The sequence below is a fragment of the Sander lucioperca genome, chromosome 4, assembly GCF_008315115.2.
Source record: "Sander lucioperca isolate FBNREF2018 chromosome 4, SLUC_FBN_1.2, whole genome shotgun sequence".
NCBI lineage: Eukaryota > Metazoa > Chordata > Actinopteri > Perciformes > Percidae > Sander > Sander lucioperca.
The window spans coordinates 2705271-2720916 of record NC_050176.1 but is presented as its reverse complement, the minus strand read 5'-3'; the positions used below and the strand labels follow the sequence as shown (position 1 = coordinate 2720916).

Here is a 15646-nt window from a genome sequence, read left to right as displayed (position 1 = left end):
TCTAGTGGCATCGCAAGATAATGCTTAAATTACTGAAATAGCTAAGTAACTAGACCAACAGTTTCAGCTGACAAAATCACAGATTTTTATATGTAGAAATGTACGTACATGAAAGCATTTTGGACGTTACGGAGTTGCCATCGTTGCTGTCCGTTTGTCTGTTTTAAACGTTGTCGTTACTCCGCATTGCATTGTGGTATACTTATGCCGGCGTAGTGTCCAGTGTTTGCATACTGTAATATTTCACTGGAAATAGAATGCAATTCATGTACTATTGGTTTCATACTAAGATTTCAGACATACTAAAAAATCTCACATACTGTTTCAGCCTACTAAAAAACATGCTAGTATGGAATTTCAGACGCATCAGTTTAACTTAAGTAAATCTTGAAAGGCTTGGTTTATAATCTCAACATCAAATGATCTCCACAGGTGTCATTCTTGATTTCCGCGGGTGGTGGTAGGCGCCGGCGTTCCCTCAGCGCTGCCTCTTCCTTCGAAGACTACATTGAGCTGGCGTTGGCCTCTGGAGGCCAGGCCATCCAGGTGTCTAAGGCGCAGTTGCCTGAGGCCACAGATGTCATCATTGACACCTCCACTTCAGCTCTGGTAAAACTGTTCAAGTCATTCTATCTGAGGCATGTAGCACCCGTTCAGGGGTTGGACCAATATGACAAAATAAAGCGGTAAATCATTATGCTCTTCTTGTTCTCGCTACTTCCTTAGGTGACAGTTCTTCAACGAGCAAGGAACCCTGGGAAGCAGGAGACCTTCCCCTTCATGTTGGATGAATCTCTAAAGAATATCACTGTCTACCTCACAGGGACATCCATTAGCTTTATACTAACCAACCCTGCAGGTAATATACCATACCCAATGCAGTGTCTGCACTAGAGACTCGTCCTTTTTCTTGCTGACAATATTATTACTGTGTGATAGATATTTGTGACAACTGCATGATAACAAATTCCAGGTGTGAGCCAGAGCAGCAATGAGGCCACCGGTAAACTGGGGACCATAAAAACAGTGGGCAACCTGAGGAGAATCCGTTTTAACGCTGACATACAGACAGGAACCTGGAAGATCAACATCAACTCCAACCAACCATACACACTGAAAGTCACAGGTCAGATACACAACATTGAGAGAATAATGCTTATTTGCTTTCTTGTTGAGAGTGAAAGCTATCCAGTGAATATAAGGCTACAACAAGCAGCATAAAGACAAGAAAGAGGGAAAATAGCCAGCCTGTCCAACAGTTGTCACCCTGAGGTTGCAAGGTGACCAGCAGAAACTTTAGGAAGTTACTGCTCGCTGTCAGGTTCGGGCCAGGCTGTCATTTCTCCAAATTCCACCTGACTTGAATCAGGTCAGATTTGCTCAAATTTTCAGCTTTTAAAAAAAATATTTTTTAATGCAGACCCTATAGTCTGTGAAATTCCATGAATACTGTATGGGCTGTGTACCTTTGTATGTGACCGCCATCTTGTGGATATGTAATCAACTTACACTCACTTCATCTGTTAAGATTTGAAAAATCTTTCAGTGTGGGCCAGGCATAAGCTGCACTAATCTGGTATTGCCTTTCTAATTTAACTTCTGTCAAAAAAGCAAATAAAAGTATTTCACAAAAGGTAAAATTATTCCTTTAAGGTAATCCAGGCTCATATTTGCACTGCCCTTTATTGTCTTAACTGTTTTTTAATTTGTAGCATTTTTACTTCACATTTATTCCCACTGCGTGTTGGTCCATGTACATTCATTTTGCTTCTTTTGTCATATTAATTTAACACAATTATTACACAGCTGTTGTCAGACTTAATCCTGTTTTTAAACATTTGTATCTGTGCTTGTGTTTCCAGGCCAGAGTACTATTACCTTCATCTATGAGTTTGTCGAAAGATTCGGCGGACCTCACCCAGGTTATGCAGTACTCAGTGGGCGTCCACAAGCAGGTACACTGCATGCCATAAAGCAATTTAAGGGTTTCACAACAGTAGTTAGATGTACCTCATTAACTGTACATTGTAACGGAAAAAAGTAATTATGTGTCATAATAAATCAGAAATGTGAATGTGTAATTAAGACTCTCTATAGGAACTGTAGGATAGTGTCAATGTTTTAACAATGTTTCCTACCCAAAATACCAAGGATCCAGATTACTGTCTGTGAGATATTGTGTGATGCCACAATGCGAATATAGAATGAAAATCTGCTGAATCCTTAAAAGACTTAAGACAGGGGTCCAAAATAATCAGCATTGTTTCCTACAACTGATGGCACGTTCTGATCAATGAAATCAGGCATCCCTCCTCCACACATTCCCCAAACTATCCAGTGTTAGTCTACAACACATTCTTTTTCACATATTTAGACGCGCTTGGTCGATACTCACAGAGTCACTTTTTGATGCTGTGGGTCGGGACGTACGTTTTACTGAAATGCGGCACAAGAACGAAACAGTTATGTTCAGGAAAAGATCGTGGACAGGGTTACAAAATGTACGTTTGAGTGACACGCGGGACAAGAACAGGACATGAACTCCGGTCTCATGGGTCAAAGTCCGGTGTTGTTTGACCCATCCACCACCCCAACCAACCTCCTTACGCAGATGTTGGGTCTTTCGTACTTCTCACTGCCGTTGTCACTCTTAATACTACGTCATCAAGCTGCTGCTATGCCCGCTGCGTTCCATACAGATGCTAAACTGGGATTTTTTGCGTCGGTATCCGACACTAAGAGCCACTGACCAAGCGCATTTGACGAGTGAGAACGGGTAATAGCCTACTGTTGAATCATTCAATCACTTTTTTGCCATAAAAAAATATAGTTTCTTCTTGTCCTTACCTTACTTCTTCACTTTATCTTCTGGAAACCCAGGCCAGCCAGCCACTCTGATGCTCTCAGTAATGGGTCGGAAAGGGCCGTCCTCGATGACCATAGGGAATGTTGCCCTAGTTACTGTGTCTGGTCCTGAGACTGTTATAAATAGCACAACGACTGACATGGGCAACGGAGAAATCCTGGCGACTGTTGATGTAGTCCCTGAGGGGGAGTTTGTGGTCTCTCTGAAAGGAACTGACAAAGAGTCAAACAGTGAATTCCAGAGGCAGTCCACCACCCAGATGTCCATCTCCAAAGTGAATATCCAGGTCTGTCTCTTCACTTTGTCTTTCACAACATGTGTTCACATGCATGCAGACTCTGTTTGATTTAAAGTAAAAATGAAAGAATATTAACACTTTTGCAGTGTGTACGAACAATATCACTCTTCTTCACGTTTGGTTCCCTTCTTCATTTCCCTGCAGGCCGTGGTAGACAGGAGTGTGGAGCCAGGAAAAGCTTTCACGCTCCCCTTCAGTGTCATGACCCAGGGCTCTGGTGGTCAATACTCCATCAGCGCCAGAAATGACAGAAACTTCCTAATGAACTACCCAACCAGGTGAGGGAAAGCAGCTAAAAACATTTCTTTTGTCAAATATCCGTATCAATACTGACACGTCTCTGCCGCAAAGTTAAAACTAGGAGGAAGGTAACATTGTGGAACCCCACCCACCAGTTGGAGTAAAGGTCCTTGCACAGTGAGTCCGAAATTTATGTGCGAAATTTTCGGACGTTAAAAAATAAAAACGACCTCATGTTGTGTCAATCATGTTTACAGACTGCCTTAGAAAATTTCATCCATCATAAAAAAATTCGGAACAGTTAGATTTTCTGCGGGTTTTTTAGCATCCGTAGCAAAGATTTTGTTGTGTTTTGACAAAGCCTATCCAGAAATGCAGCACAGAAAGACGCTTGCAGAGTGCAACGTATCATTTCATAACTCAGAAAGTCTGCTAGTCAAGATTCAAGATTCAATACTTTATTGCCATACAACTCGGTGCAAGTTGCTAGAAATTTGCTTCAGTGTGCTCATGACATGACATCAACACAATACAACAACAAAAACATATAGCTAATAAATACACATATGGTATCCCACATGGGATCACACTTAACACAGGCAGATAAAAAAATCTGATCGCTACATACCTGGATGACAGTCCAGGAGGCTAAAATAAACAATATCAAATTAAAGTGACATGTTGCATAGGAATGTATAGCGCAAGTCCACAACTTTGCAATAAATAGATAAAATACCGCTAATATGGGTGGCATAAAAAGTAATATTAGAAAACCAGTGTAAGGAGATGGACAGTTTATCTTCTTAAGTGTCACTGTACCGTCTACGGTACAGATTGTGGCAGTGGTGTCGCTGTAATCTCCATTTATAAACGTTTTTATAACTTTAAAGCATTAAATCTTCAAAATATACAGCCATGCGACACACCAATTTAAAGCTTAGCGTCTCAGGATTCCATTAAGCCCACACACAAAGCATAAGATGATTTACAGCAGTTACACAACTGCTACAAAGTTATAATAAATAAAACAATACAGCGTAAACAGCGCAGCCCGTGTGTTTTGCATCCTTACCTGTTTCCTTGTCCCTTTGGCCACTGCGTGGATTTTTTGCCCAAAACTTTTTTTTCTTAAATCCCCAAGAGTCCAAGGAAATGGAATATCCAAGCCATTATATCCAAAACGAGCTGTTTGCCTCACAATCTTGACGTTTCTGGCCGAATCACAACGGAAAATCGCTGAACTGTTTTTCATTTCCGCACTTCTAACGCTGCTCGCTTCTCTCCTGAGGGTTGTCGGTACACGATCCGTTCTGCCTGCACGATCCGTTCTGCACATGCGCAAGATAATACTGTTTTACGTATCCATACGACCTGCACGATCTCTTCCACGTTAGCCTATGGCTAGCCTCCACCGGGAAGCTAACGTTAGTTTAGCTAACAGCTAATTCGGCTAACCGCTAGCTGACAGCTAGATTCAGTCTAAAATAACGTTAACTCAAACGTAATGGGAAAAGCAGGCTACAGCTAAATTAAGACTTCACAGTAATAACAATAAAGACAAGTATTGAGTGATTGTATTTTAAATGAGCACAAGTAAAGTAGAACTGACGTAACAGCTGTTATATATGTTAGGTGTTTGTTATATATGTCAACGTTTATTTTCAAGTTTTATTTTGAGGGTCTTTTAAAGTTATTACATGCTAGAACGGATCGTGCAGGCAGAACGGATCGTGTACCGATGGTCGGTACACGATCCGTTCTGCCTGCACGATCCGTTCTGCACATGCGCAAAATGTTAGCGCATGCGCGGTTGTACGAGAATTTACGACACTGCACGATCTGTTCCACGCTTCCGGTCGACAGCCAAGCTAACGTTAGTTTAGCTAACAGCTAATTCGGCTAACTGCTAGCTGAGACAGCATGTAATAACTTTAAAAGACCCTCAAAATAAAACTTGAAAATAAACGTTGACATATATAACAGCTGTTACGTCAGTTCTACTTTACTTGTGCTCATTTAAAATACAATCACTCAATACTTGTCTTTATTGTTATTACTATGAAGTCTTAATTTAGCTGTAGCCTGCTTTTCCCATTACGTTTGAGTTAACGTTATTTTAGACTGAATCTAGCTGTCAGCTAGCGGTTAGCCGAATTAGCTGTTAGCTAAACTAACGTTAGCTTCCCGGTGGAGGCTAGCCATAGGCTAGCGTGGAACAGATCGTGCAGGTCGTATGGATACGTAAAACAGTATTTCTCGCAATTCTCTGAGTAGATCTAGTCTTTGTCGGTCATAATTTCGACAAGAAATCAAAACATGATGCACTGTCTCAGGTTCCTGACATGAACACAAACCACTCTGATGTTTACCTAAAATAAATAAAGTGCTGTTCAGGAATGTGTGACCAATCCTCATTCTAGAAATAATAACCTCTTCCTTACGTCTACCTTCCCCTCTTTTACAAACATTAACTGAGTCAGTTACTTTCCTAGAAATTGAGAATAGATGCCTTCCTTTGTTTTCTTGCTCCCAGAGCTGTTGCCATTTTAAAATTGTTCCCTGCCACACAATGCTTTTACCCTCCGCCTTAGATAGATTAATGTTGACATCTATGATTTCCTTTTCAGCAGCTTCCTTGGCCAACTTATCAACCCTTTCATTTGATGCAATACCAACATGAGCTGGGACCCAAATGAATGATATTTCTACCCCTCTAATTTTCACATCTCGAATTGCCAGAAGAATATCATACACAAGGTCTTGTCGACTCTTTGATGACCCTTTCCCAATACTATTGATAGCTGACACGGAGTCACTACATATCAATACTTTCTGGTTCTGAATCTGCTCAGTCCATTGTACTGCCATCAGGATTGCATATAACTCCACTGTGAACACACTTAGGAAATTTGAGGTTCTCTTACTCGCTTGGGCATTCCACCTCTGAACAACAAAAGCTGCTCCTGTAGCACCTGTTTCTTGATCCTTTGAACCATCAGTAAACATTAATAAGTGTTCCTGATACCTTTCTATTATATGACACTGGAATTCACGCACTAAATCTGATTCAGGATTTTCTAACTTAATCCCAAGTATGTCTAAATCAGTCTTTGGGACCTCCAATTGCCATAAAGGAACTGATGGCCACAGTACTCCAGGACAAAAAGTTCTTATCATGAACAGACATTTCCTGTGCCACTGTCTCCCCTGTCCATCCAAAACTTGAAATTCTTGCCACCTCTCTCTCCCAACTTCTCTGAATTGTTACTTTAACTGGGTGATCACACCTTTGACCCATCAAGTTGACCCAATAGTTAGCCTGAAGTTGCTTTCTCCGCAACCAGAGTGGCATTTCTCCTGTTTCTACCTGCAAAGAACACACTGGAGAAGATCGCACAGCTCCTGTACATATTCTCAGTGCCTTAGCTTGGACTATATCTAATCCAGCTAAAACTGACTTGGCTGCAGATCCATAAACCAAACACCCATATTCAATTCTTGCTCTAATTAAATATACATAAATTTGCTTCAAAGAAGCTACATCTGCTCCCCATTCCGTTTCAGCAAGACATCTCATTAAATTCAATACCCTTTTACATTTGTCTATTATTTTTGAAACACGATCCCTCCATGTAAGTCCTGTATCAAAATACACACCCAGAAATTTAAAACTTTTAACCCTTTCCAAAGTCCTACCATACAACTCTAGTTTTATACTTTCATCTATTTTCTTCCTCGTAAAAAACATAGACTTAGTCTTCTCAATAGAGAATCTAAACCCCCATTTCCTTCCCCAGTCCTCCACTAGGGTTAAAGCTTCCTGTACCTTCTTCAGAGTATACTTAACATTCTTCCCCCTTTTCCATAGGCTACCATCATCTGCAAATAATGACCTTCCAATTCCTGACTGAACATTAGAAAAAACATCATTAATCATTATGTTGAACAGTAATGGACTAATAACACTACCTTGAGGTGTCCCATTTTCTACCAAACACCTTCTAGATGTTTCTGTCCCTATTTTCACCTGAATACTTCTATTATTTAAAAAGTCCATTACCCAGTTAAACATATTTCCCCCAATTCCTAGCAAATGCATCTTGATTAAAAGACCCTCTACCCATAACATATCATATGCTTTTTCCACGTCTAAAAATACTGCCACAACAGTCTCTTTCTTTATCTGTGCTTTTCTTATTTCATCCTCAAAACATATGATTGAATCAATAGTACTCCTTCCCTTTCTAAAACCACTCTGACAACTAGCCATCAACCCCCTTTCTTCAATAAAGTGCATCAGCCTTCCATTCACCAACCTTTCCATTAACTTACCTAAGTGAGAAGTTAGAGCTATTGGCCTATAATTCGCTGGATTACTAGCATCTTTTCCCGGTTTTCTTATTGGAACAATAACTGCTTCCTTCCAACCTACAGGAATCTTTCCTTCCTCCCAAACTTTATTAAACACATTTAAAACCTTCTGAATCCCCTTATCACTTAAATGTCTTAACATACTATAACAGATTTCATCTTTACCAGGAGCCGAATTCCTACACTTATCCAATGCATTTCTTAACTCTCTCAGGGTAAAAGGAACATTATATTTATCCTCTAATTTTTCTTTCTTTCGAATAACCTCAGCATATATACTCCTTGTTTCTTCCCTACTCCTTCTTTCTTCTTCTGAAAGATTACTGGAACTATGTACCTTACTCAATGTGTTCACCATCATTTCTGCTTTCTCTAGGTTTGATACAGCCAACTGTCCTCCATCTGAAAGAATTGGATAATTCCACTCTCTTCTAATACCTTCCATTTTCTTGATCATTCCCCATACATCATTTATATTAATAGCACTTCCAATTGAGCTACAATAATTCCTCCAGTATGTTCTTTTCCTTTGCCTTATACTCCTTCTCACTACTGCCTGTGCTTGCTTATATTCAATCAAATGTTGAAAGTTATGGGTTCTTTTTAATCTTCTAAAAGCTCTGTTCCTTTCCCTAACTACCTCTTCACATTCAACACTCCACCATGGAACCGCTTTTCTTACTAGTTTTCCTGAACTTCTTGGTATTGCATCCATAGCAGCCATATAAATACTCTGTCGCAACTCAAGTTCATTTATTTCAACATCATTTGTTTCTTGGACTGAACTACTATACAAATCACTTGTTTCCATAAATCTCTTCCAGTCTGCCTTTTTGAAAACCCACCTTCCATGACTATCTTCTGTGCTCACCCTTACAACAACATTCAGTTTACATATAATTGGGTAATGATCACTTCCAATAGTGCCTTCTCCATGCACTTCCCACTCACACTTTGGAGCCATTCTACTAGACAAAAATGTGAGGTCTAATACTGACTCTTTACCAGTTCTAATATCAATCCTAGTCCTTCTACCATCATTCAAACAAACTAAGTCCCTATCATTCATTACTTCCTCAATCACCTGTCCATTGTTGTCTGTCTTTTCCCCTCCCCACAGTGTATTGTGTGCATTAAAATCTCCACACCATAAAACATTATCTCTATCCTGGCCTTCTATTTCCTCTAATTTATTTAATTCTAACTGTTTACAAGGATTATAATAATTTATTATTACTATTTTCTTTCTATCTGCCCATACTCCACTACCACATATTCTTGTTCCTTCCCTGTCCCTAACACCCTGTAGGGTACACCCTTCCTTAAAAAGGTAGCACAACCCCCACCACTTCCTTGCTCTCTATCTCGTCTGATGACAATATAGTTAGATAACACAAAATCAAATCTAGGTTTTAACCATGTTTCCTGAATACACATTACATCAGGTTTTACACTCCTACTATCTATAAACTGTTTAAAATCTTGACCATTTGCCAACAGACTCCTTGCATTCCATTGGAAAATGATCATAATAAATAAGATCATCCTTTACCGACGTCCTGACTGGAGTGTACAGCAAGACAGTCTCTTATTGCTTCCCATTTTAAGTCTCGCATTCCCAAATGCTGAACTGCTGCCTTTGCAATGATTTCAATCCTTTCAGTTTTAGATTTAACCTCAGCTGTTGCATTAATTACCCCTGCAATAAAGATAACCAAGTTCCTCTTCTCTCCCCACTCCTTTTTCCCCTTCTCTTTCTCTCTTACATGTGCTTGTTGCTGTGTCCATGCATTCCCTGTTGCTATTTCCTGTCTAACATTTCCTTCATTAACCCTCTTTGTTTGCTCCACTCTTTTAACTGCTTCTGTATAAGGAACTCTATCCTTCCTTTTCACATTCTGAATCTCATTCTCCCTTCTCATTGCGTCACACCCCCAGTAGGCCGCACTGTGACTCCCTCCACAATTACAGCATTTAGGTCTTACCCCCTCTCCACATTCCCCATAATCATGTTCTCCACCACATTTAGCACATCTTTTAATCCCTTTGCACGCCTTAGCTACATGACCAAACTTTTGACACCTATAGCATCTCATTGGCTTATGAGTGAACTCTCTTACCCTGTATCTCATATATCCAAAATATAGTTCTGCAGGCAACTCTTTTGTGCTGAACTGAATCAAAACTGACTCGGTTTCTTTTTTCTCAACCCCCTTGGTCAAACGCTTTGCACTCTGAACAGCATCACATTTTTCTTTTACATTTCTAACCAGCTCCTTCATCTCAACTGCTAAAGGAATACCATAAATCACTCCTTTACTTCCTTGTTCACCCACTTTCACCACCTTCACCACCACTGTTTTCCCAACATCTTGCATTTTTAAAGCTCTTTCAAGCTGCTCTTCAGAGTTACATCCAATCAATAGATTGCCATCATTGAGAATCCTAGCATATTTAACCTCGCCAACCTGATTCTTAATTATTTTCGTCAATTTTAATGGATCCAAACTCTTCACTCCTGGTTCTTTGAACCTCACAACGATATTCCATTTCTCCTCACTCTCTTTAACTCCTCTAACCCGCTTTGCTTTATTTATCCTCCTTATCTGCCAGTTCCCATCTTCTGGATCCAACTCATCCATGCTACAACAACTATCGTCCGGATTACCAGCCATGATAGAGAATATATGCAATTGTATCGTATACCGGACCTATACAGGCCATCGGCCGATACTCCCGCAAAATACTCTCTCCACTTAGTCTAACCTACTTCTAACAATCCTTCTGAAATAAAGTTATTTGTAGAAAATAAAGCAAAACAAACAAAACACACACAACAACACCACAAACTTTCTCACACAAAAGCTCAACCGCGTGTCCTTCTACCACCAGACACTTAAACCGGAAGTTCTCCTGATGTGGGCGTCACTCTATTCCCTGAGTTCTAAGGTTTCCATTGATACCTGGTATAAGCCAATCGGTGCAGGTTTGGCTGTGATACACCAATAATAAAGCTGAAGTCTCCTCTGACGCGTTTGGGACCACGCGGAAATGATCGACATTTGCTCGGACCAGTTAGATTTAAATGCCCTAAGACCCAGCTACATTTGTAGCCAATGAGCAGACAAGTCGATCGATACCAAATGTGCCGGTGAAATTTTACGAAGCATTTCACACCCTGTGCAGTTCATAATGACTTATTTCTATATATTTATGTATATAGTTATTTCAAGTATGTGTATGATTGATGTGGATGTGTTTGTGTATTTGAGAAGTGTTTTATTTTGTACTTTATTGGCTTTTTTCTTTGCACTTTTCAAATAAAAATCAGAAAAACGCACAGACATATATGTAGAAAAAAATTCATATAAAATCAATTTTTGAGTCTTTTGGCTTCTGGATTTTTTCTCTAGTAAGCTGACATGTGGCTAATGTCCTGGATTGTCTGTCACCTGTCAGATGTGTTCACAGCAGTGTATTTTAATCATTTTACAGATGTATGACTTGGACGGAAATAGAAACCCTCCATTCTAGCCTCTGTAACTCTGTGTCAGTAAGGTCTAGAATCACTCTGATACTTGGAACAAAAACTTGAGAGTGTTTTCTTTCCAGTGATACCAGGCACATCCCTGAGTGTCAAAGTATATGGGAGCTGTACCAATTTTAATTTGGGTATGACGTTTAGACCAAAAGCTTGAAAATGCAGGAGATTCTCAAGAGGTTATACAGGCACCTTAGGGGAACCTTTTTCCATAAGGTGCTAATATACAGTAGGATGATGATGAACGGAATACGGGAATATGAGAACGCAGACAGAAAAAGAAGAGCAAGTGTAGTGATGGAGACAGAGAGCGAGGGCAGCGCAACTCTTTCAGGTAGCTGCGGTGCCAAACGCAAGAAGACGCAGGCAGAGAGGACAGGCAGAGAGGTAATGTTACTGCCAGCGGAGAGAAGCAAGGGATGAAGTGAGGGAGAAGGAGAGAGAGGCTGAGCGACAGCAGCATCACGTTTTGTATTGTTTTTGCGAAAGATTTCACAACAGATTAATTAAAATGCATCTGACTCAGTGTGCAGGGACCGGCTTAAGGTGCCAGTAGACTCTGTTAGAACTGCTTCTTGGACATTCAAAATATCTCCGGAACCCCCTCCCTCCACACCTGTCCGACGTCGGATTAGGGGGTGCTGTGTCCAACAAGTGAAAGTTTTGACATAGCCTTGGCATTACATGTGAGGGATAATGTTAGTCAATTCGAATAAAATACAGACTTTGCTTATCCCATGTGAATGCGCCGCACGAAACACAGACATGGGGGTGAAATTTCTAAATCACACTAGGTTCCCTGGTAATTCTAGTCTCGTGCAAATAGGGCTTTAGTGTTTTTCATATTTCAATCAAAACCAAATGTTACTTATTCACAGTAACAGTTCCTGTATTCATAAAGTGTATTTTTCTGTCTTCTATTGACAGTCTCACCCTGACAACTGGACAGTATGCTAATACTACTATTACCATTACGCCACCTGCCGACACGTCATCAGGCACTGATGTCACTCTGACTCTGGATGCTAAGTCGTCCGATGGCATTGACTCCAATTACGTCGTTTTGAGATTGTCTGTTGTTTCCAAGGTAACCTGACACATCCTGGAAAGCATAGTTGAAAAGCTTTGATTCATAACTACAATAACCAACCTTTCTTTTCTTGTTTTCTGTACAGATAACCGATTTTGTTCAGCCTTTGTGTAAAGTGGTCAATGTGCAAGCTGATGAATGCCCTCAAGACGTGTCTCAGTGTGAACCTTTCCAGTGGGAGTTTGCGGCCACCCTTAGTGACGGAAACGGCACGGGGATAGAGAGCATTTCCCTGCGCCAGGGCAGTGGCAACCTCACAACAACCTCCCTGAGTGATCCCATCGTTCAGGCCAACTACACAGCCTCCTGCTGCTCGCAGATAGTTGAGTTCGTAGCTGTAGATAAAGTTGGAAATGTGGGAAAGTGCCATCATTCCATTGTAAGGTCTGCTGGATCTCCTGCTTTAACTGTATCGCTTCCACTGTGGTTGTGCCTGCTGGTATCTGCCTTTGTAACAAGGTTTTAAAAGCCTTAGGTTAGGTTACCCACTATCTGATGTACTCTGCATCAGGTATCAGATAAACTGCTTACCACTCTAAATTGATTCAAATAAATGTCCTACTGGTGATGGTCACCTAATGCTCGCATATCCTGCTTGAACAGAATGTAAGCACTGATTAGGCAAGTGATAATGAATGTATACTTAAGATCTGAAATTGAATAATTATTACAAAAAACATAGTTGTTTTGCATGGTTTTTAACGTAAAAATCTTGTTTGGTGCTGATAATCTGAGTAATGTTGAACGGACGTTCAGTTGAAAACCCAAAAACAGCTAAAATCTATATTACTGCTTTAAAAATGTATTTACCCAAAAACAGTTATAATCATATTTCTGCTTAGGAATGTAATCATGCTAAATGTTATGTTTGGGACATGATTATATTAATTTGCTTAGTGTACATGTATGAGAGGGCTGCTTGCAGTTCATGTAGAGGGGATGTTCATGTGTTCCTGTATGAGACTGCAGCTGAGACAGGGGGAGAGTTTGTGTGCTGCTGAGTTCATGTGAAATACACTGAGTTCATGTATGAGAGAAAGTAATGGGGAGTTGATGTGAACCATATGTACCGGTAACTTCACACTGTCCTGCTTCTGTTTGGAGAGGAGAGTCACGCTGTCATATATGATTGAAGAGCATTACCGCTTGCCTGTGTAATGTATGAGGCTGTTAGCTTGAGCAATCATATGCATTGCTCAGACAGAGTCCGATCACTATGAGTCAACATCAACTCCCTTGCTAAGACTCCAGCTTTAAATCAAAGAAACTGTCACATTTGTTGAGACTTCCTGCAAGTGTCTGATAACCTGTTTGCATTAAAAAATGATACCCGATTAGGTCATAAGTGGTGAGACAGCCCCTGCTGAGATGGGGGGAGTGAACCAGTCAATGTATGTAATAAATAGAAGTAACTCGCTGATAGAGTTTATCTTTTTGGGGCATTTTGTACTGAAAGAACTTCCGTATCTCAACATTCATTGCATTTACTCTGTTAGGGAAAGCGCATTTTTGTTTATTGTCTTTCAGTTTAGCTTATTTGCCTTTTTAACTTTCTGCTTCGATTAAAATAAAAATACCTGAGTTCAAGTTTGAAATATGGAACCAAAAACCCTCGTATTAATTTTGTGCCTTTTTGGAAGACTTTTTCTTTTCCTCTTTTTCTTCAATCCTGCCGAACGGCAGGGGAACACCCCTACGGGAGGCAGTTCAGACTCCTCTTTAACCGCCGTGGTTCGGCGGGGACCGATTTTGACAGGCAGGCCTCCTACTAACTCATCGGGAGTGCACTTCCAGCGGATTTGAACCTTCAGTAATCATGTGAGGAGCGACTTTAAATGTACAGGAGGTTAAAAGCCCATGTATAGGGGACACCTAGGGTGTTAATCAAAGTCTCTTGCCTCGCCTTCGGGTTCCCTGACCCAGGCGAGGACCCTTTACTACGGGTGTGTGTCTCTATAATAAACTTAAAAACAAGTATCTGAAATAACTCCTTTTCATATAGCCCAAAACATCCGCTCCGCTGACAATTACTGGTGTTGTAGAGCAGAAGAGGGCATAGTAGACGCGAGGGTTATCGAGGGGAAGGTACAAAGGGAGTTGGCTTTCAAAGAAAAGTGATACGAAGCCTCGATAACTGTCACATCGCTCATCAGTATGAAGCAAGCAAAATATCCTTAAACTCATTCACCAGGACAAATAAGCATGTCAAGTAAATTCTCTTCTATGGACACATTTTACACTTTTGTAATGGCAACAATCATTATTATGGACAGTTGGCATCATTTGGTGGGTTTTAACATTTTCCAAACAAATTCATAATATTAAAAGAAAATGGTCTGACAGGCTTTCTCTGGGTGGAATAAATGGAAACAATGATAATATTAAAAGAAAATGATCTGACAGGCTTTCTCTGGGTGGAATAAATGGAAACAATAATATTCAAAAACAATCAGTGATCCTGTAGTGGACACGCCTCATTTGCAACAGTTTTATACTGTAGAGACCGAAACTTCAATAATGGAAGTATTTCTGGAAACAGTGTGTAGACCGTTTAAAAAAAAAAAAAAAAATTATATATATATACACACACTGTATTTCTTTCAACATGTTGTACTAGAATGGCGGCAGAAATCTGTATTACCCTAACTTTGTTAATAGTTATTGACAGAAAGTGCTTGTTAGTTTTTTTTGTAACATATCTATATTTCCTTAATGTTGTTTGTAGACACGTAAATTAACAATCTGAGCCTGTCAGTGGCAAAAGCAGCACTTTTACTGTGGAGTGCACATTTGCCCTTATACTGTAGGGTTACATTGCAACCTGGTTTGCGGTTGCCGGTTACAGCATTCTCGCTGAATACTGGACCAAATTCAAAGAGTTTTTGTTTACATAAGTCACTTAAACACTAGTCTATAAGTGTACTAGGTAAATCCAGACAGCTAGCTAGACTATCTGTCCAATCTGAGTTTTCTCTCGCACAACTATTTTGCAGCGGCTCTGTGCGGAGCTTAGCGCCGCCCATGTCAAGTGTGATTGGTTTCAAGAAATGCCAATTAACCAGAGCACGTTTTCCTCCCATCCCGGAATGCTGTGTGGAGTAGCCAGACCCTCCTTCAGTGCGCTTTGGAGGAGGGTCTGGCAAAGCGAGACTACTTAAACACAAATGCATGGGAAAATAGGGCCCAGGTTAAAAATTAACGAAATTACCCTTTAACTGCAAGGCCTCATTTCACACTGTT

At 40.3% G+C, this 15646-nt stretch overlaps 1 protein-coding gene and 1 long non-coding RNA gene across 3 annotated transcripts in view; one reads left to right on the top strand and one right to left on the bottom strand.

Moving 5' to 3' along the window:
• The window catches only part of vwa11 (von Willebrand factor A domain containing 11), a 45037-nt gene extending 31961 nt beyond the window's left edge, over nucleotides 1-13076 (top strand). For both annotated transcript variants that reach the window (XM_031284537.2, XM_036000643.1), the window contains exons 11-18: nucleotides 433-609; nucleotides 727-859; nucleotides 974-1126; nucleotides 1863-1955; nucleotides 2881-3152; nucleotides 3309-3442; nucleotides 12244-12403; nucleotides 12492-13076. In XM_031284537.2, coding sequence (XP_031140397.1) covers nucleotides 433-609; nucleotides 727-859; nucleotides 974-1126; nucleotides 1863-1955; nucleotides 2881-3152; nucleotides 3309-3442; nucleotides 12244-12403; nucleotides 12492-12872 — 1503 coding nt within the window. In that variant the 3' untranslated portion in view covers nucleotides 12873-13076. The remainder of the gene's footprint in view (nucleotides 1-432; nucleotides 610-726; nucleotides 860-973; nucleotides 1127-1862; nucleotides 1956-2880; nucleotides 3153-3308; nucleotides 3443-12243; nucleotides 12404-12491) is intronic.
• On the bottom strand, nucleotides 1724-14778 carry LOC116039621. Its single transcript, XR_004102466.1, has 3 exons — nucleotides 14645-14778; nucleotides 6159-6163; nucleotides 1724-1737 (listed from the first exon to the last, which is right to left on the bottom strand). It is a non-coding gene; the product is annotated as an uncharacterized LOC116039621 (long non-coding RNA).
• Between the last annotated feature and the right edge of the window lie 868 nt (nucleotides 14779-15646).